The sequence below is a fragment of the Salminus brasiliensis genome, chromosome 10 (assembly GCF_030463535.1).
Source record: "Salminus brasiliensis chromosome 10, fSalBra1.hap2, whole genome shotgun sequence".
NCBI lineage: Eukaryota > Metazoa > Chordata > Actinopteri > Characiformes > Bryconidae > Salminus > Salminus brasiliensis.
In genome coordinates this window covers 4,992,879-5,012,954 of record NC_132887.1, presented here as the reverse complement: position 1 = coordinate 5,012,954, position 20,076 = coordinate 4,992,879, and the positions used below count along the sequence as shown (strand labels likewise).

The window sequence follows — 20,076 nt, the reverse complement described above, 5'->3', positions numbered from 1 at the left end:
TCCCAGTCTGGGTGACTATGCTGCGCTACACCAATAAGAGTCCTTGGGCAAGACTTCTAACACTACATTGGCCCACATCTGTAATACGAGTTACCTTGTAAGTCGCTCTGGATAAGAGCGTCAGCTAAATGCCGTAAATGTAAATGTAAATGTAGTGTTAGGAGCCTTGCCCAGGGACTCTTATTGGTGTAGCGCAGCATACGGCCACCCAGACTGGGAATCGAACCCTGGTCTCCCACATGGTGTGATAGCTCACTGGCAGCTAGTGCTTTCATCTGTTGTGCCACACCAACCACCATACCAATAGGATCTGTCACCAAGACGTTAGCAGCAGATCCTATGAGCCCTGTAAGTTGTAAGGTGGGGCCTCCATGAGCATGAATGACTTTTGGGTGTCCTTGATTTTGTCATCGGTTCAGTGATTGTCTTTCTTGGGCCACTTTTGGTAGGTACTGACCACTGCATACAAGAAAATCCCAACAAAACCTGCTATTTTGAGAGGATCTGACCCAGTCGTCTAGCATCACAGTTTGGTTCTTCTCAAAGTGTCTCAGATTCTTACGTTTGCCCACTGTTCCTGCTTTTAACACCAACATCACCTTCAGGAACTGACTGCTAACTGGTGTAAGTGTGTGTGTGTGTGCTGGTTTTGTTCGTTTCTAAAGTGATGAGCCCTTTAATGATGTGGAATCAAGCACTTCCAATCCCTCTGGACTGTTTCACAGTTGATTCATCGTTTTCTTTCTTTCTGACTTCTCCACAGACTCATCAAACTACATCCGTCAGCTGGAGACGAAAGTCCGGATTTTAGAGGACGACAACAAGCAGGTGTTGTCCCAGGTAAGAGGCATGAGACACTCCAATGCTTGAATATACACTATATGTCCAAATATTTGTGAAAACCTCTTCTAATGAATGCACTCAGCTTCTTTAACTTTCATCCATTGCTGACACAAATGTGCAAATGCACGCACATAGCTTAGTACCTGTAGTTATTGCCTTGGCTCCATGTTGCCTAATGCCAGGCATGGGCTAGAGGGGTATAAAGCCCCCCAGCATTGAGCCGTGGAGCAGTGGAAAAACTGTGTTCTTTCAGTGCTCCATCTGATACTTTGGGAAGGAGTTGGGGTGAGTTTGGGTGGTGATCATCGCTGAATGCCATCAAATCCTCACAGCAATCTCGTCCAACATCTAGTTCAAACCTTCCCTGGACAGTAGCAGCAGCGGTTTCTCCAACAAAAGCAGGGTGACGTCTTTTTTTTTTATTATTTGATCTCAGAGGAAACCAAGAATAAGGAGGTGTCCCAATACTTTTGTCCATATAGTGTGCATCTGTTCACTGAAACGAATATGAATCCTTATGCTGAGTAACGAGTGGGATCTTCATTCACAGTAAGCTCAACCAGATGCTTCCTGGCTGCTGATCTGTTCTGTGCTGAGGTTAATAAGCATTTCTGGCCGTTCTCCTATACGGACCCGCTGTGGTTCGTTTAGATTGTGGAGAGGTCTGGGCTGCTTCGAGTCCCGCCACAGCCCGAAATCGATGGGATTGAGGTCAAGGCTGACTCGGCCATTCTTGAAAAAGCAGTGTCTCCTGTTTGAGCGGCTGTGTTGTTGAATTACGTTGTTATTTTTGGATGATCGGCGTGGTGTTTGAGTCAATCTGGATAGCTGTGGGCCGATGGATGCCTGGACTGTTTGAAATCCTTCTCTAACCCCTTCCAGCTGTATGACCTTCTGTGACTTTTCCTCTGAGGTCGCCTACAATCTATGTTTGATTTGAACAAACTGCACTTCAGCAGACGTCTTTTGTGAAGAGCGGTTTATCCAAAATTGCTTTACCCTCTGTTTGATTGTCCAAGTTGTTTAGATACCTCCTTCCATGACCTTGTTAAAACAGTTGTTGAATAATGCAGAATAAAGGCAGAACATCTCTCTGCATCCTTTTAAACGGCTGTGGGGAAGGGGTCTGTGCTAATATTCAGCAGTGTGGTCAAAGACTGTTTAAATAAGATTGAATATCAACTGCTATGCATGACATGTAATATAATAGAGTGTACATAACTTAAATCTACATCATTTAGATGTTCAAGGTCTAAACTCAATGCAACTCAGAATGGGTTCGACGTGAATTGACCCATTGTAGGGAAACTCACGACCCCAGATTTCAATACGACACAACACAAATATAGACATTTTATTTACTATCCAAAGCTACCATTGTGTGGACAAATTTATTGGGACACACCTCTTAATCACTGAATTTAGGTGTCTCATTCAGTCCCATTGCCACAGGTGTATAAAGTCAAGCCCCTAGCCTTTTTTTTTTACACACATGGGAGGTTCTAAAGAGCTCACTGAACTCCAGCGTGGTTCTGTGTGTAATAGGAGACTCCGCTGCACCAACAACAAGTCAGCAGGTGAAATTTCCTAACTCCTAGATCTTCCTCCATCAGCTGTGAGTGGTGTTATTATTGAACAGTGGAAGAGTTTAGAAGGAACAGTGTCTGTCAGACCACGTAAAGTTACAGAGCGGGGTCAGGGCCGAGTGCTGAGCTCAGAGCAGAGTGCAGAAAAGCCTCCAACTGACTCAGTAACTGCAGAGCTCCAGACCTGCTGCTGCTGTTAGAGCTTAGAGCGAAGAGGGGGACCAGCTCCATATTAATGCCTACGGGTCTAGAATGGGATGTAGTCATGAAAGATCCTGTAGGTGTAGTGTGTAGGTGTCCCAATACTTTTGTCAATTGTCTGTCTTCAGTTTCATAAGTATATTTTAAAACTTAATATATAAAAAAATTTAAATAACCATCTTATAATATCCTGAAACAGAGTCTCAGGGATGGTGGCAGCGTATTCATAACCATTTGTATATTTTTCATATAAAAATTATTTAGACAAATGTATATTTGTATAATTGTATTTATTCATGATTTTTTTTTATTTAGACATTTTTACCTAACTTTCCTCCCCAATTCTAGATTGGAGCCAAATACCCAACCACTAGTTAGTACACTTTCCCTGTCACATGTAATGCACCCGACATTTATGTAATATAGCTTGGTTGGATGGAGGCTTTAGCCATCTGGTTTCATTCACCACCACTGTAAACAATCCTGACTCCATACGTTTCTCTAGAATGGAAAATTTCACACCAATGAATAAATTATACAGACATTGGTTTTCAGTCGAATTCCCCTAAACTAACACCATCAGCTCTGCAAAGGAAATATACAAAAATGGTTATACACTATAATGCAATATAGCATTGTATATAAGGGCTCTGAGAAAAAGCTTTATTGGCACCCACTGGGAGCTGTATTAACAGAATCTGCCGACACACGCATGCAGCCGAATCCGGTGTCCGTGTGGCTCACTGAGTAAAAATATTCTGAGTAGAATAGAAATGGCTTCATTTTTGCAATTTGTAAAACATTTTACAGTGTGATAAAGATCTGCCCCCTTCCGCAAGAACAGAGGCTATACAGCATTATCCATCATTTATTGTTATTCAAAGTGGAGAACACCCGCTGAGGGCTGGAGCGGCTGAGTCATGTCTGCTCGTCAGAGCTTTCATCAGTTCCAGGAAACAGTCAGCCGTTTTCCTGGAGACGGACAGCGGTGTGTGGCTAAGACTAAATGAGGAGCTGCCAATAATAATAATAATAGGAAGCTGAGAACCAAACCACAAAGCTCAGGTGGAGCTGTAGCGGTTTTCCCGTTTACAGTCCAAGGACAGCAGTTGCGTAAACAATGCAGCAGTCTATATACAGTCATGGTCAGTTGTTTACATACACTTATCATGGAGGTGAAAGTAATGCTAATACTGGATCTTCAATGATTTATTGAATTTTCTCTATTTTTCTGGGGTAGAATGAGAAAAATACAGCAAAATATGATCATTTAGTGCATAAATTCTCATTTTTAGGGTGTTTTCTGAAATGAACACAGGTTTTAATTATCCATACAGGGTCAAAAATGTACATACAGCACACTGAGTCTTTGGTTAAATGTCCCTTGACTAGACTGTGGAAGTGTAGCTTGTGGAAGCCACCAGCAAGCTTCTGGTAGAGGTCAATTGGTTGCCTGCCAAGGACCTGACTTTTAAACATAGTCCACATATTTTTAATAGGGTTGAGGTTAGGACATTCCCAAAGCTTCATGTTAGCTTGCTTTATCCATTTAACATCAGCCTTGAATGTGTGATTGCAGTTATTATCTGATTGAAACTTCCACTTTGTGGATGCACCAGTCGTACTGGGTGCAAAACAGCCCCACAGCATGATAGTACCACCGCCATGCTTAACAGTTGGTACCATTGTCTTTGGGTTAAATGCCTTTTACTAATCCAAACATAACTGGTCATTGTGGCTAAAAACGACAAGTTTTTGACTTGTATGACAATAAATCATTCCTCTAGGAGTTATTATTATTACTATAATTTTTTTTAACTTTACTTAAATAGCCAATGACCCAACCCAGTCATTAGTACTCTCCCCCATCACATGTAATACTCCAAATACTGGGAAAACAAGGACTGACACATGACAAATGCAAACCACCCCAGATGCAGCATCACCAGGCAACCAACATGCTTGGAGGAAAACACTGGGTACCCAGCTCTGATGATAGAGAGAGAACTAGGCCAATTGTGCTCTCTCTGACTCCAGCTGCCGATGGCAAAGCAGCATGGCTGGTCAGAGTGGCCAGAGTTGCTTCTTTAGTCCTAGAAGATTCTGTGTACCAGCATGACATTCGCCTTTAAAGCTCCGTTACCGGGATACTTGTCAATCATCACTGATATCTGATGACATCGCCATATTTCCCAGGCCTAGACTGATTAGATAAACTAGGTTTTGGATGGGCTTTAAATACTGGACTTCTTCCAGGAGATCTTTGGAAACGGTTAAGCTAACCCGGTTCTGAAAATGTTCAAACACACACACACACAGGCACACACACACACACATGTAAACAATCCCTTTTTTTAGAAAAAAGGAAGTAACCTCACATAAGCTCCAGTAATCCCTCTGAGTCAAAAGCTATGAGCTGTTGGCACACAGCAGCAATCAGCATGCAGAGCACTGTTCTGGAGAAAAGACCAGAGAGGATAATGACATACACACACACACACACACACACACACACACAGCACACACACACATGCACGCACAAACACACACATATATGCTATTACTGTAGCAAGAGGTTCCATGAAGGAGAAAGATCTGCATGTCTGGATTAGATCATCTCCCAGACTGAGGGAATTCCATCAGATAGATAACGTCAAGCACAGGATTGTCTGTAGCTCAGACACCGTGCGGTCTGGTCACTGACACAGGGCAGCTTGTACACACAGATCCTCAGGACACGCTCCACACCCAAACAGATTATCTGTGTGTTGAGTTCTTTGGCCAGGTGCAGGGAGGCTACACCGCAGTTTCAGACGGTATTTATGAACTGTGACAGGGGACGTTCCACTGCTCCATCACTCATCCTCCCGTGAACGTTTGACCTACGCTGTAAAAAAAAAAAAAACATTGTAAAGAAAGGGTCAAATGACTGGCAGCAATGGCTGCCGAACAAAAAGCAGCAAAATTATAGAAAAAATTCAATGGTAGTATGAGAGTGAACACTGGCACACAGAAGGTAGCCCTGGGGAAATGACAACACACAGACGGTGAGTGTCTGTACAGGGACATTTACATACAGTACCTTTAGTCTTAAACCCTAGTGTTCGATTCTAATAATTCAGGAAAAAACTGTAAAAAAATGTTGTTTATCTGCAGAGAATAATTCAATAATGAATCATTAAAATATCTATTAATTTATTGTAGATAAATTAATTGTTTGGCCGCCGTTGCTGCCAGTGATTGGATCGTTTTTATTTTTTTTTACAGTGTACAAATAAATACAAAGCTAATTAAATAAACCCTAAAATTACTAAGTATAGATTTAATTATTAGTATGGACAACAAACCTTTACATACCTGCATTTATTGATTTTACTGCACTGATTTTTTTAAATAAATATTTTTTACATTTCTTCCCCTTTTCCACCCAGTTAACCCGCCGGTTAGTAGCTCCCCCTAGCACTAGCTCTGCTCCTGACACTAAGAGGGTAAGGATTATTACTCATGTCTCCTTTAGTACATGCAAAGCCAGCCACCTCCTCTTTTCGAACTGCCATCGTCAGTGCTGCATCGCCAGGCAGCCCAATAGGGTTCCACCACACCAGCTAACAGACGCCTGTGCTGGTCAACATCTCCTCAGAGTGATGAGGGAAGAGAGCGCCATCTACCCACCTGAAGAGAGGGCACGGCCAGTTGTGCTCTCTTGGACTGTGGCTGCTGATGGCAAAGCGGCGTGGTTCGGGATTCAAACTCATAACCCCCGAACCATAGACTTGTATGACCATAAATCATTCCTCTATGAGTTATTTATTTTATTTATTTTATTTATTCATTTATTTTCCTTTTTTTTTAATAGCCAATGACCCATCCCAGTTATTAATACTCTCCCCATCACATGTAATACTCCAAACACTGGGAAAACAAGGAGAGTGCCATCTACCCACCTGGCAGCACAGCAGTTGTGCTCTGTTGGACTCCGGCTGCTGATGGCAAAGCGGCGTGGCTCGGGATTCGAACTTATAACCCCCGGGCCATAGCGGTAGCGCGGTAGACCACTCAGCCACTCTAAGGAAATGCTCTAATTCTCTGCAGTGCTGATCTAGATGGACTCGGTCTCCGTTTCTGCTGATGTGTAGAGTACATGACAAATTTCATCCCTAAATTCCCATATTGACACATTCCTAGTAATTAAAAGACTGGTTACATATGAAATTACATTGCAATTGATTGAATTCTATATTTGAGGTTCGATGTAAAGGATTTACAGAAATCCTGACCGCACACCCAACAGTACTTTTATTGATCATATTTTAATCGTTATCATTTCTAAGGGTTAAGACTTTAAGACCATGTATTTCAAGCTACAATAATCTTGTTTTTTATAGAATAACTCGAGCTTAATTTCTCAGGAATGAACAATAGAGCAGCCCAAAGACTTTTGGCACATTCAGAAAAATCTTTCTTATGTTTGGAAGCCTGTCTGGATCAGAACTGGAGCCCAAAGCTGCTGGTCAGATTTCTGCATGCTGCAGCTGTGTGTCCGAACACTGGGGATGTGTTTCCTCTGTGTTAGTCCCTCCGCAGCACTCCAGTCCAGCCCTCTTCCAGAAAGCTGATGGAAAATGAAGCAGACTGAGACCTGGAGACGCGACACGTCCCGCTGGCAACCGCTCAATCATAACCGCCAGAGTTCATCAATAATAATTCAGGCTGCTGATGGAGGAGACTGATCTTAATGACTGCTGCCTGACGAGACCTGGAGGGCAATTTATCGACTGGAGTGGCTTCTTCCTCCTCTAATCAAATAGATGAGACAATAATGAGCCAGACGAGCTGTGACCCTCCCTCTGCTTTTTTTTCTTGCTTTTCAAAATGACATCCAGGCTCATCCAGAGCTTGTGAGGCTTCCATCCGTGACATCCTGAGGGTGAAGATTAGACGAGTCGACTGAGGAAATTACGATCCACTGAAAATGAAATACAGTGGTCTGAAAGCCAAATACACTAAATATCAGGCGGAAAGGACTCTCTGGTATTTTAGTGGAGGACACTGCATGTTTAGCATGCTCAGCATGGATGAAGTCAATCCAGATTTTTTGACATTTGTGAAAATGCCCGAAGGGAAAACACATTGCCATTTTAGTGGCATTATGCTGAGGGGTTTCCCTGGTTTCCGATCAGGGGTCACTGTTCCAGCGTATAATCAGATTGGTGTGTGGTCGTGTTCAGTGTGCTGCAAAGTAATGTTTCTTCAGCCATACCCATCGTTAAAAGACAAAAGTATTGGGACGCCTGCTCATTCATTGCTTCTTCTGAAATCAAGAGTATTAAAATGATCGTATCCTGCTTTTGTTGGAGTATCTTTCTACTAGATTTTGGAGGAGGATTGCTGTGAGGATTTGGTTGTATTCAGCGACAGGAGTGTTCAGTGAGGCCAGGATGTTTGATCATCATCACCCCACCTCATCATCCCCAACACCCCAACTCATCCTAAAAGTACTGGATGGAGCACCAATATTACTCCATAATTTCAGAGTTCTTCACAGCTCAATACTGGGGGGCTTTATACCCCTCTAGCCCACGCCCTGGCATTAGGCAGCATGGTGCTAATGGGTTCATGTTCATCTGCTCCAGAGAGTCCTATTCTATTGGCAGCAGTACTGACAAGTACAGACAAGCTGTGTGTATCCGTGTGTGCATTTGCACAGCTGTGTCAGCAATGGGAGCAATGTAAGGTAGCTAAATGCATTCATTAGAAGGGATGTCCACAAACATTTGGACATGTAGTGAGTAGGGAGTGTGTTTTCTGTTTGACTCATTGATGATTCGGATAATGTATGTATATGCTAATGTTCATATACGCCGTCTCTGTGCTCAGCAGGGGAACATCGGGGATCTGAAGACGCTGAGAAAAGGTCTGTCGCTGTACCACTCCGAGTCCCAGCTCTCCGCTCTGTCTAAGTACCAGGACGCCTTGCAGAATGTACGTGTTCTCTACAGGCTGTGCTTTCTCACCCGCCCACCCTGACCTGACCTTCCTATTTCTCTAGCAAAGCTTCAGGCTTGGATTTCTGTTGAGTCTGAAAAGAGTGTCAGTTTGAGCTGATTTGCAGATTTTAAATTAGATACAAGTGTATTTGCAGTGGTTATGAGGAATGATGATGGATTGATATTTTGCTCTGGGCTGCCAGACAGAACCCTGCTGGACATGAGCTAAAGCAACATATAACCAATTTAATTATTATCTATTACCAGTTAAAAACATTATCTTAGTGTTTCGCTTAAGTTAATTACAGGTAGACACTCTCATTGACCACTGACTTTATATTTATTTTGATTAATTCTAATGTTATATAGAGTTTTACAGGTAGACACTCTCACTGACCACTGACTTTATGTGTTTTGGGTTTATTCTACTGTTATATAGAGTTATTTATAGGTAGACACTTTCTCTGACCACTGACATTATGTTTATTTGGGTTTATTGTAATGTTATATAGAGTTAATTACAGGTAGCCACTCACTGACCACTGAATTTATGTGTTTTGGGTTTATTCTACTGTTATATAGAGTTATTTACAGGTAGACACTTTCTCTGACCACTGACATTATGTTTATTTGGGTTTATTCTAATGTTATATAGAGTTAATTACAGGTAGACACTTTCTCTGACCACTGACTTTATGTTTATTTGGGTTTATTGTAATGTTAAATAGAGTTAATTACAGGTAGACACTCTCATTGACCACTGACTTTATATTTATTTGGGTTTATTCTACTGTTATATAGAGTTATTTACAAGTAGACACTTTCTCTGACCACTGACATTATGTTTATTTGGGTTTATTCTGTTGTTATATAAATTTAATTACAGGTAGACACTCTCACTGACCACTGACTTAATATCTATTTGAGTTTATTCTAATGTTTTATAGAGTTAATTATGAGTAGACACTCTCACTGACCACTGACATATATATATATAAATAACCTATTTTCATGACTTCTTAAGACTTTTGTATTCATGTATTTAAGCTGCAGTGATGGTTTGTTCTGGAACTTCTCTCACATCAGCCATCAGAGCTGTTTATATAAAACCAGCTCTGAAAAAAGGAGAAAATACACAAGGCCGCTGTTTGGCTTTGAGACGATTTCCTGCATCCTTGTAGGGGGTAGTGTAGCTCTGTGATCCCTGCAGGAGACATGCTGTCTCACTGAAGTGCTTAAAGGATATCTGCTAGCCTGGAAATGACCTGCAGAAAACCATTTCTCAGATGAACTCAGAGCATGAAGAAGGCTGTGGTTCAACATTTTTCAGAGTGCATGTGAGTGCTTTTGTATTCACAGCAGAAGGTTTTCATTTCTCGCCTTGCTTTCGCTCAGAGGCAGGCTGCCTTAAACGGCTCCTGCTGAGTGCTTTTGAAGTCACGCTCTTTTATTGGAGCATGAATTCCAGTTCTTTAGACTCAGCAAATCTGACAGTCCAAACCCAACACATTCTTGCTTGTCCTCTGGAAGCGAGAGACAATAACCTGAACCACTGTGTAAACATCTCTCAGACTTCAGCAATAACACAGGGCAGTAGAACAGGCCTGCATGTCTGTGCTCCGTATGAGACTTTGCATTACCCTGTGTTTATTTAGCCTCTCATGATTAGCTGAGCCAGCAGAGCAGCACCTCTCCCTCTGTCCTCACTGCAGGATGCCTCGGTGAGGGGGAGTTACGAAAGTAGGGGGTCCCACTTTATATTAAGTGTCTATAATAACTGTTATTATAATTACACACACAATATTCATGCAGCATATTATTAATGCACTTTGCAGCAATTTGGTCAAACATGCACCACTGATTATGTGTGTGTGTGTGAGTGTGTGTATGCATGCATGCTGATCGCCATGTGTAATACTGTGATATTATCAGTGATTCATTTCACAAGGGCAAATGCCATAGATGTATAATGACAGTGTGTGCATGTACAGAGTTACACTATATGTCCAAAAGTTTGTGGACACTGCTTCTGATAAATGCATTCAGCTACTTTAAGTTGCATCCATTGCTGGCACAGATGTACAAATGCACACACACACACACACACACACACACACACACACACGCACACACACACACACATATGTCTAGCCCCTGTAGATAAGTACTGCCAAAAGAATAAGACTCTCTGGAGCAGATAAACATGAACCTATTGGCAGCATGCTGCCTAATGCCAGGTGTAGGGTAGAGGTGTATAAAGCCCCCCAGAATTGAGCTGTGGAGCGGTGGAACTTCCTGTGTTCTCTGCAATGATGGATGATGGTGCTCCATCCAATAATTTGGACGTTGGGGAGTTGGGGATGAGGTGAGACGTTGATCATCCAACATCCTGACCTCAATAACGCTCTTGTCGCTCGATGCGAACAAATCCCCATAGCAATGCTCCTAAAAAATCTACTAGAAAGCCTTCTTCCCTGCACAGTAGAGACAGTTACTCCAATAAAAGCAGGATCAACTCTTTTTAATACTCTTGATTTCCGAAGAAGCAATGAATGAGCAGGTGTCCATATACTTTTGTCCCTATAGTGTATAAGGGGTATGCAGTGGGCTGTTTTTTTTAATGTAACCACTGCTCTAAATGAACACTACTGTATTTAGAAACAGTCTCCTCTTCCTCGCTTCTTCATCACCACCCACTTCATCCCTGTCTCTTTCTGTCTCCCTCTTGCTGTTTTTCTGCTTCACTCCCTGAGGTAGTGATCTTTCTCCTCCGCCTCCTCTCCTCAGAAAAGGTCGTGAGCAGCCCTGAGGATGACGGAGCCCCCGCTTTAGCTAATCACGGCGCTCATGGGCCGTGACAGGCTAAAACTGCGCGCTCGGCCCACTTTCGGTACGGCGGGCGGCTTCCACAGGAAGGAGAAATCAATTAGAGTGCGCCGCGGGTTTCATCCAGAGAAACGACAGGGCTTATTTTAAAACTCCTTTTTGTGCAGAGGGAGGCAGACGAGAGAGTGAGAGAGAGCAAGAGAGCAAGAGAGAGAGAGAGAGACCCTGTCTCTGGGCTCAATGCTTCATTAGCATGGCTTTGAACTTTCACTTCAAACACAGTGGGATGATGATGGCTCTAAATAATGCAGGAACGTGCTGCTGAAACAGTAATCGGGGCCGCCGGTGAGGCGGGCTGGTTGTTGGGGGTTACCTGAGGACCAGGGGTACCAGGAATGAGACAAAACATCTAACACTGACCTCATGCTGGTCCTGCTGAAATCCAGCTGAGAAAGTTAGTTCTTCTGCGTCCTTCAAGACCCATTTGAAGTGAGGGCCCACATTAAACATAGTCAAGGGAGACGGACAGATTTACATTCAGTTTGCTCCAATCCAAACCTATTTATGGACACAATATGTCCAAATGTTCATGGACACCCCTTCCAATGAGTGCATTTAGCTGCTTTAAGTTGTATTGGCACCATGCCGCCTAATGCTAGGCGTGGTCTAGAGGGGTGCAAAGCCTACCAGCATTGAGCTGTGGAGCTTGGAGTTGAGGTGGTGAGGCGATTATCCAACATCCTGACCTCACTAACACTCTTGTCACTGAATGCAATCAAATAATCACAGCAATGCTTCTTCGAAATCTAGCAGAAAGCCTAGAGGCAGTTACTCCAGCAAAAGGAGGAGAAACTCTTTTTTAACCCCCTTAATTTAGAAGAAACAATCAATCAGCAGTTGTCCCAATACTTTTGTCCATATTGTGAGTATGGGGTATGCAGTGGGATGTTTTTTAATGTAAGTAGAGGGGTATAAAGCCCCCCGCACTGAGCTGTGGAGCTGTGAACATTTCAGTGTTCTCTGGAATGATGGACGTTGCTCCATCCAGTACTTTTGGGATGAGTTTGGAAGTTGGGGACGCAACCATCCAACTACTGGATTAGCAATTACCCCTGTTTGGGCCTACAGGTCAGTGTAGGTCAGTGCTGTTTATGGAGGGAGAGTAGAGGTAGAACTCAATTGAAAAGCTATTACGAACCTTGATGCTTGAAAGTTAATTTGGTGGGCCAGACCAGAAACTGTTTTGGGGGCAGTTCTGCAAGCTGTATAATTTCCACCCCTACTTAAAGAGCTTTACAGAGCATGCCATGGCCAGTACTATTGGAATTGACACCACAATGTACCAGAAACAGTCATATAATCCATTTTAATGATCTGTATCTCACTCAGCCTCACATTCTTTATGTTGTATAGCTCATTTGAAGACCTGAATGAGCACCAGAAGCTTCTATTTCCATAAAAGTTCCATAAAACGTTCCATAAAAATAATAATAATATCAGTTCAGTAAAATGTCAAAATTAGTCAACTTTTAGTCAAAATCATTAATTCATTAATAATCCAAAAACTATAATCCATTTCTGTCCTCTGTATTTACTCACAGAATACTGATGATCATTGTTCTTACAGTCCATTCATCATAACTATTTTTAATAACTGAGGACATAACAGGTCCTAGTCTGAGTCCTACACCTCAGATCAGATCTCACATCAGTGGGAGTGATAAGCATTTCTGGTTTCTGGTCGAGTCAACTCCCAGGTCCTGAGCGTTGCGTCATGAGATGACTCACGCTCAGGTCACTCAGTCAGCCCCGGTTTCTCGGCTGTGCTGAAATGCAGTGCAGTTTTCATGAGATCAGCCTGTGGATTAGCTGAGGATTACGTCTGACCTGATAAAACTGGCTCAGAAATGACACAGCTGGGGTAAATTTACCTGTCTGAGCAAATTTACATCCAACATTGTAACGGTCATTTAACACTTTCCTTTGTGTGCCTCAGACATCATCTAATCTGCTGTTAGATCTGAGGATCATGGTGATGATATAACTCTGCTTTGTGTCAGTGACTCATGGCCTTATAGATTAGACAGATGACAGATGTGTAATTAGAGCTTAGTGAGGTATTGTATAGTGCAACTTGTGTGCTGCTTGTCCTTTTTACGGCCCTGACCGGTATAAACATTGTGTCCTATACTGATTATAAGAGTATCAAAGTTCAGATAACTGATATTAATAATACCTGAGTGATGGAATTTAATATTTCTGTGAGATTTTACTTTTATTCTCCTGTAGCTTTCGTTAGGACAGTTCCTCTAAATACTGCTACTCCAGTAGCTTTGGTGCTTTACTGTTTGTCAGCTCTTGACCAGTAAAGAGTAGAAGTTTGATGGTTTAGCTGTGCTACAAGCCTGATCAACCTGACCAGGCTAGACCAGCAGTATGACCAAGCTTGACCATGCTGGTTGACTAGTTTGACCAAACTGGTTGATCAGTATGATCAGCATGACTAAACTGGTTGGCCAGCATGACCTGCATGACTAAAGTGGATGAGCTTCGTCTGGATGACCAGCTTGACCATCCAAAATCAGCTATCTAGAAATGTAGATTTCAACAATGTAGAAATATTGCAGTATTCGCTCTACACTGTTAAAAGTGTGAGATCCTTGAGGAACCCTTGGAGAAGAAACCTTGTTCTTCTGGAAAAAACTTTTCTTGAAGCACCTTAAGAGGTTCCTTCATAGTTTCAAACTGAAGAACCTTCAAAAGTTCCTCAAGGATATTATGCTTATAACAGAGTAGATCAGCAGACTTTATCAGCTAACAGATAGATCAATCAAGCTCTAGTCTGAACCCTTATCTGCAGCTGAGATGAGTATAGCCTGGCCAGCTCCCCTTTCCCTCCATCATCTTCAAGAGACAGGCATTGTTTGGCCGATGGCAGGGAGGTTTTATTTATTGCCTATGAGGCGTGCTCGGCCCTAATGGATTTACTGTGTTGGACCCTTTTGTCTTCCTTAACAGAGCATAATAGCCTCCAAGGGCTTTCTATATTGCTCTATAAGCCTGCCAAAGGCAGAGGGTGTCCTGAGGTCAAGCCCTTCTGAGTTTGTCTGGCACTCTAAGAACTGCCCAGTCGTCCTCAGCCTGTTTGTTTTTGTGAAGATTTACCCGCGCTCAGCCTTAAGCCTATGTTCTCAGCTGTGTGGGTTAGCATCTCGCTAGCCGGCGCTCGAGCAGCTTTGGGACGCTTAGCGCATCATCAGGGGCTTCACGCCTCTAAAGTCAAGCCTGGCTGGGAGGCCGTCCAAAGCAAATGGAGGCTTTCAAATGCTCCTCAAATGAATGATTAGGATCCAGTCCAGGCAGAATGATGGTAATCCCTTGCTACAGTGGTGGTGGGAGGATGGATCGGAGGGATATGGTAATGTCCTGCTGTTTGCTGGGCTGCAGGTAGCCCACAGGATCGAGGGGGAATGTTGTCCTCAGAGGATTTCTGCTGGCCAGCAGCTCATAGAAGACTAATGCTGTGTAATTAGGGGCCCCCGCTGAGCCGATCACACAGATGTTCTCGGTGGCATTGCTCCAGATATGGGCACAGCAACACAGGTTTGATTGCTTACTCGTCTCTCCATCAGAGGGAGTTGGTGTAATATCACAAACCTGAGACATGCTTTCACCTCAGTCTCCTAGGAAGTCTCCAGTGGGACATCATAACAATAATTGCATACTACTAGGCCTTGTTTGCAATGTGCAACCAGCTTAAGCCTGATATATGGAATAGGCCCATATCAATTCTAGGGCAGTAGGAGGGGGGGCTTCTCTATTATAGTATATTTTGATTTGTAAGACTGTATTTGCATTCCACAACCTTGTATTAACCCTCATCAAGCATGAGCTCCACCAAGCAACACTTTAAAGACCTAAAAAACTAAGGAAATCAATGTCCATGAGGCAGGGAAGGCTATAAGAAGATTCTACAGTGCAGAATGTATGCTGGTAAGAAAGGCAAATCAGGTACCCTATCAGAAACCTGCAGTATGCTGGTAAGAAACAATTTTTTTTTCCTTGGTCATCTTGACCTCCACAGATCCCCTGATCTGCCATTTTCTTACATTCTGCACTGTAGACTCTTCTCATAGCCTTCCCTGCCTCGTAGGCATTGATTACCTCCATTTTTTAAGTCTTTAAAGTGGTGCTTGGTGGAGCTCATGCTTGATGAGGGTTATTACAAGGTTGTGGAATGCAAATTCCATCTGTGTGCACTGTTCTGCACAAATGCAGTCTTCAGGGAAGAACCATAACACAAGACAACCATATTCAACCATATATCATTTGATCTGGACACAGATGGAATTTGGCCTCCGCCTTTAACCAATCTATGCAGTGAACACACACACTACTGTGGGGTATTGAACCCGATATCAAACCTGGTATCGAACCCACAACCCTGTCATCAATAGCCTGGTGCTCTAACCACTGAGCCACCACTCTTACCTGCGATGATGTCAGTAGAACCCCTTGCCAACTGTAAAGCATGGGGCTGGATGTACCATGCGATGGGATTATGTTGCCACCAGTAGCGATGACCCTGGATGCAAATGTCAAAGCATGTGTTAAAAGGCCGACACACCTCAGAATCCACTGTGCATTGTCTATAGAGACAAACTGAAGGTCTTGGAATTGCCTTCACAGTCTCCTGATTATATACAGTTTCTGGACAGATATATAAATAAGCGATGCAGCAAGACATGCCAAGACTATCTCAAAACTAGAGGCTTTTTGCAAAGAACTACATGAACTGAAAGACTTTTAGTTACTACTGGTATTTGTAGTAAGGTGGTCCGACCTCTGCACAGGCCCCTATCTATGCTATGACACACACAGTAGCTGACAGAGACATATTTTTGTAATATTGTGAGGGTCTCTTGACTATTTACTACTTCTCAGAGTAAGCAGCGTTATCTTGCCATCAGCAGCCGCAGTCAGAGAGAGCACAACTGGCCTTGCCCTCTCAGGGAGGGGTGGGTTGATGGCACTTCCTTCCCTCATCATTCCTAGTGTGATGTTGGTCAGCACAGGCATCTGTTAGCTGTTGTATTGGTGCTGGGGAGCCATGCTTTCCTCAGAGTGCCGTGGCTAGCTAGCGATGCTGCATGAGTGGCAGCAAGCTGGCTTCACATGTGACGGAGGGGATATGATTGTCCTGCCCGCTTCACCCGAGTCACATCATGTAGTTAGCGGCGTGCCAAGCCTGGAGTAGCAACGACAGACAAGCAATTCCTTCAATTAATGGTCAGTTGAGCATAACAATTACTTTGGAGCTACATATTACTGTTTTTTTTTTTTTAAAAGGGAGGGTGCCCAAACTTTCACACAAGACTAGATCCACCCTTTGGGGTCGATGCACTGATCCACTTCATAGCATCATTATGCCCCTAGTCAGTAGCAGATGTAACGCCCTCAGGTCCAGCCCATGGTGAGCCTGCTGTAGCTGTAAATGAGCAGCGCAGGCCGAGTGTGAGTGGCTGCTCCTCTCGCTCAGCGCTGTGCTCCCGGCCCCACCGCTGGAATGCGGCCTCAATTGTTGTGGATTTAACGCTAGACTGGAACTCAAAAGGCTGTGTCTAAACAGGGCTGCACCAGGCCTTCCCCTTTCAAAGAGCTCTTTGTTGATGCACTCTGCGCTCCGTACCCAAGAGGAGGACACTAGCAGAGATGAGTCCTAATGAGATGATTTAACCCAAGTTGTAACTCGGTAAACCGCCGAAAAACAGGCCCAGCCTGTTCCCGACAATTGATGCCTCCGCTGCTGAAATGGGACGGCATCTTCAGCAGACACCTTAATGATGGACTGATGGACGTGTGCTTGTTTGTTTGTTTTGTGTGATTAATCAATCATTTAAAAATGCTCATTTCTGATCACCCCCACCCTGCCTATAGCTTTAGTTTTACTTAATTTTATTATTTTATTAATTATTTTTTTATAGAATTATTTCAGTTGATTTAGTTTAGCTTAATTTTAGTTTACTGTATGTTTTCATATTTCCTAACTCTTAAATATATATAATACTATAAATAATAATATATAAATAATACAAACAATACACTTTATTTATATTTCTTTAATTATGATTTTAATAAAATCCCTCTAATCAGATTGTATTTTATGCTTTTAATTAATGTCTTAATCTTCCTCTATGTTTTATTGTTGTTGTTTTTTTATTAGTTCTCTAATTTTTGTTGATTTATAGTTAATCAAATATTATTTTTAATTTTTTCCTCCACAGGGTACCACCCGGCTCCCCGGTGGAGATCTGACGTCCCCCATCACAAGCTACCTGCCATCAGCTCAGAAACCTGAGGCTGTGGTCCATGCCATGAAGGTATGCCTGCTCTAAGCTTAACAGTAGTGCTCTGCCAGAACCGCTGATATTGTCAGGTTATATAATGTATAATATATATATATATATATATATCCACCATTCAACTGTTCTAGAATGTTCTCCACCATTCAACTGTTCTAGAATGTTCTCCACCATTCAAACTATTCTAGAATGTTCTCCACCATCCAACTGTTCTAGAATGTTCTTCACCATCCAACTGTTCTAGAATGTTCTTCACCATCCAACTGTTCTAGAATGTTCTCAATCATTCAAACTGTTCTAGAATGTTCTCCATCATTCAAACTGTTCTAGACTGTTCTCCACCATCCAACTGTTCTTGAATGTTCTCCACCATCCAACTGTTCTAGAATGTTTTCCATCATTCAAACTGTTCTAGAATGTTCTCCACCATTCAAACTGTTCTAGAATGTTTTCCATTATTCATACTCTTCTGAAGTGTTCTGTCTGTTCACAATGTTCTAGAATGTTCTCTACCATTCAAACTGTTCTAGAATGTCCTCCATCATTCATACTCTTCTGAAGTGTTCTGTCTGTTCACAATGTTCTAGAATGTTCTTCACTATTCAAACTGTTCTAGAATGTCCTCCATCATTCATACTCTTCTGAGGTGTTCTGTCTGTTCACAATGTTCTAGAATGTTCTTCACTATTCAAATTGTTCTAGAATGTTCTCCACCATTCAAACGGTTCTAGAATGTTCTCCATCATTCAACTGTTCTAGAATGTTCTCCACCATGCAAACTGTTTTAGAATGTTCACCATAATACAACTGTTCTAGGATGTTCTTCACCATTTACAATGTTCTAAAAATCTTCTCATTGTTTACCATGTGCTACGTTCTTTCCCTTCTCATTGTTCTAGAATGCCTTCCTCATTCACACTCCTCTAAAGTGTTCCCCCTGTTCTAGAATGTTCTCCCAATTCAGGTGTTCTGGATTTTGCCCCGATCACAATGTGCTAGAATGTTCTTCAGCACTGTTCTGTAATGTTCACCCCATTCACAATGTCCTATAATCTTCTCCCCCATTCATAGTGTCTTAAACTTGTCTGCTTGTTCACCCTGTTCTAGAGTGTTCTACCCCATTCACACGGTTCTAGATTGCTCTACCCCATTTACTCTGTGCTAGAGTGTTCGACCCCATTTTTTAATTTTTATTCTCACTGCACATGGCAGTTCTTTGCGGTTCTTCAGTTTAAAACTGTGGAGGAACCTCTTAAGGTGCTTTGGGAAACCTTTAAGAAAAGGTTTTTTAGAAGAAAAAGGTTCCTTGAAGCACCTTAAGAGGTCCCTCCACAGTTTGAAACTCAAGAACCTCCAAAGGTTCCTCAAGGATCTTATACTTTGAACAGTGCAGAATGTTCTCCCCTTTTTACCCGTTACCTATTATCGTATCGTGAACGTCCATCGGGACGTCAGTGACTATAAAAACTGAAGCATGGATGTTTTGGGCGTCGGCACAGATCATGATCAGGCAGAGTCAGCTTGTCCACAGTCGTCTGTGTTAGAGAACGGGATGTTCAGCTCTGGAGGGGCATTATGTAACTTCCTCTGATGGAGTAAAAGAGGGATTGTGACCAAATGTTACCCTGCAAGAACCTTTAGTCCATCTCTGCCCTCCTGATGAGAACAAGTGGCCCAAACAGTCCCATGGCCCCCCTGATGTTCTGTTTGTTTGTTTGTTTGTTTTGTAGGTGTTGGAGGTTCATGAGAACCTGGATAGACAGATTCCTGAGGACTACGAGGAGGATCTGAGTGAGAAGGAGAAAGCTATTGTCAGGGAGATGTGTAATGTGAGTCTGCAGAACTGCACCTCCAGATTAGCCACGCTTGACCTTGCTCTGTATTTATTTACAGCTGCAGCAGCAGCGTGTCGCCAGAGTTGACAACATTGATCATGAAAAATTTATTTGTCGACTTTCTTCTCCTAAAACGCTAAAAAGGTTCATGTTAAAGCTTGTGTAAACTATATGAAGTATTTAAAGTATAAAGTTGTATGCAAAAGTTTGGGCGCCCCTGGTCAGGTGACACATTTTGTTGATTTTCTAAGTGTGAATAAGTAAACAAATCTTCCACAGGAAACAAATGTATAGATATTTTTTTTCATTTGGGAAAAAAACGATCTAACTAACTAATATATATCTAATAAATGTATATATAAATATTTGTATTGCTTTTTTTAATTCTAATTCTAATTCTTATTTATATTGTGTATATAGTGTAATTCATTTATCT

At 42.4% G+C, this 20,076-nt stretch overlaps 1 protein-coding gene across 2 annotated transcripts in view; it reads left to right on the top strand.

The window, feature by feature from the left end:
* Positions 1-20,076, top strand: part of ccdc85ca (coiled-coil domain containing 85C, a) — a 71,561-nt gene that overhangs the window by 41,551 nt on the left and 9,934 nt on the right. Inside the window, exons 2-5 of one of the 2 annotated variants that reach the window (XM_072689026.1) lie at positions 764-840; positions 8,511-8,612; positions 17,728-17,823; positions 19,536-19,634. In XM_072689026.1, coding sequence (XP_072545127.1) covers positions 764-840; positions 8,511-8,612; positions 17,728-17,823; positions 19,536-19,634 — 374 coding nt within the window. Of the gene's footprint in view, positions 1-763; positions 841-8,507; positions 8,613-17,727; positions 17,824-19,535; positions 19,635-20,076 lie in introns of both variants that reach the window. The other variant, XM_072689025.1, reaches the window with a different exon arrangement.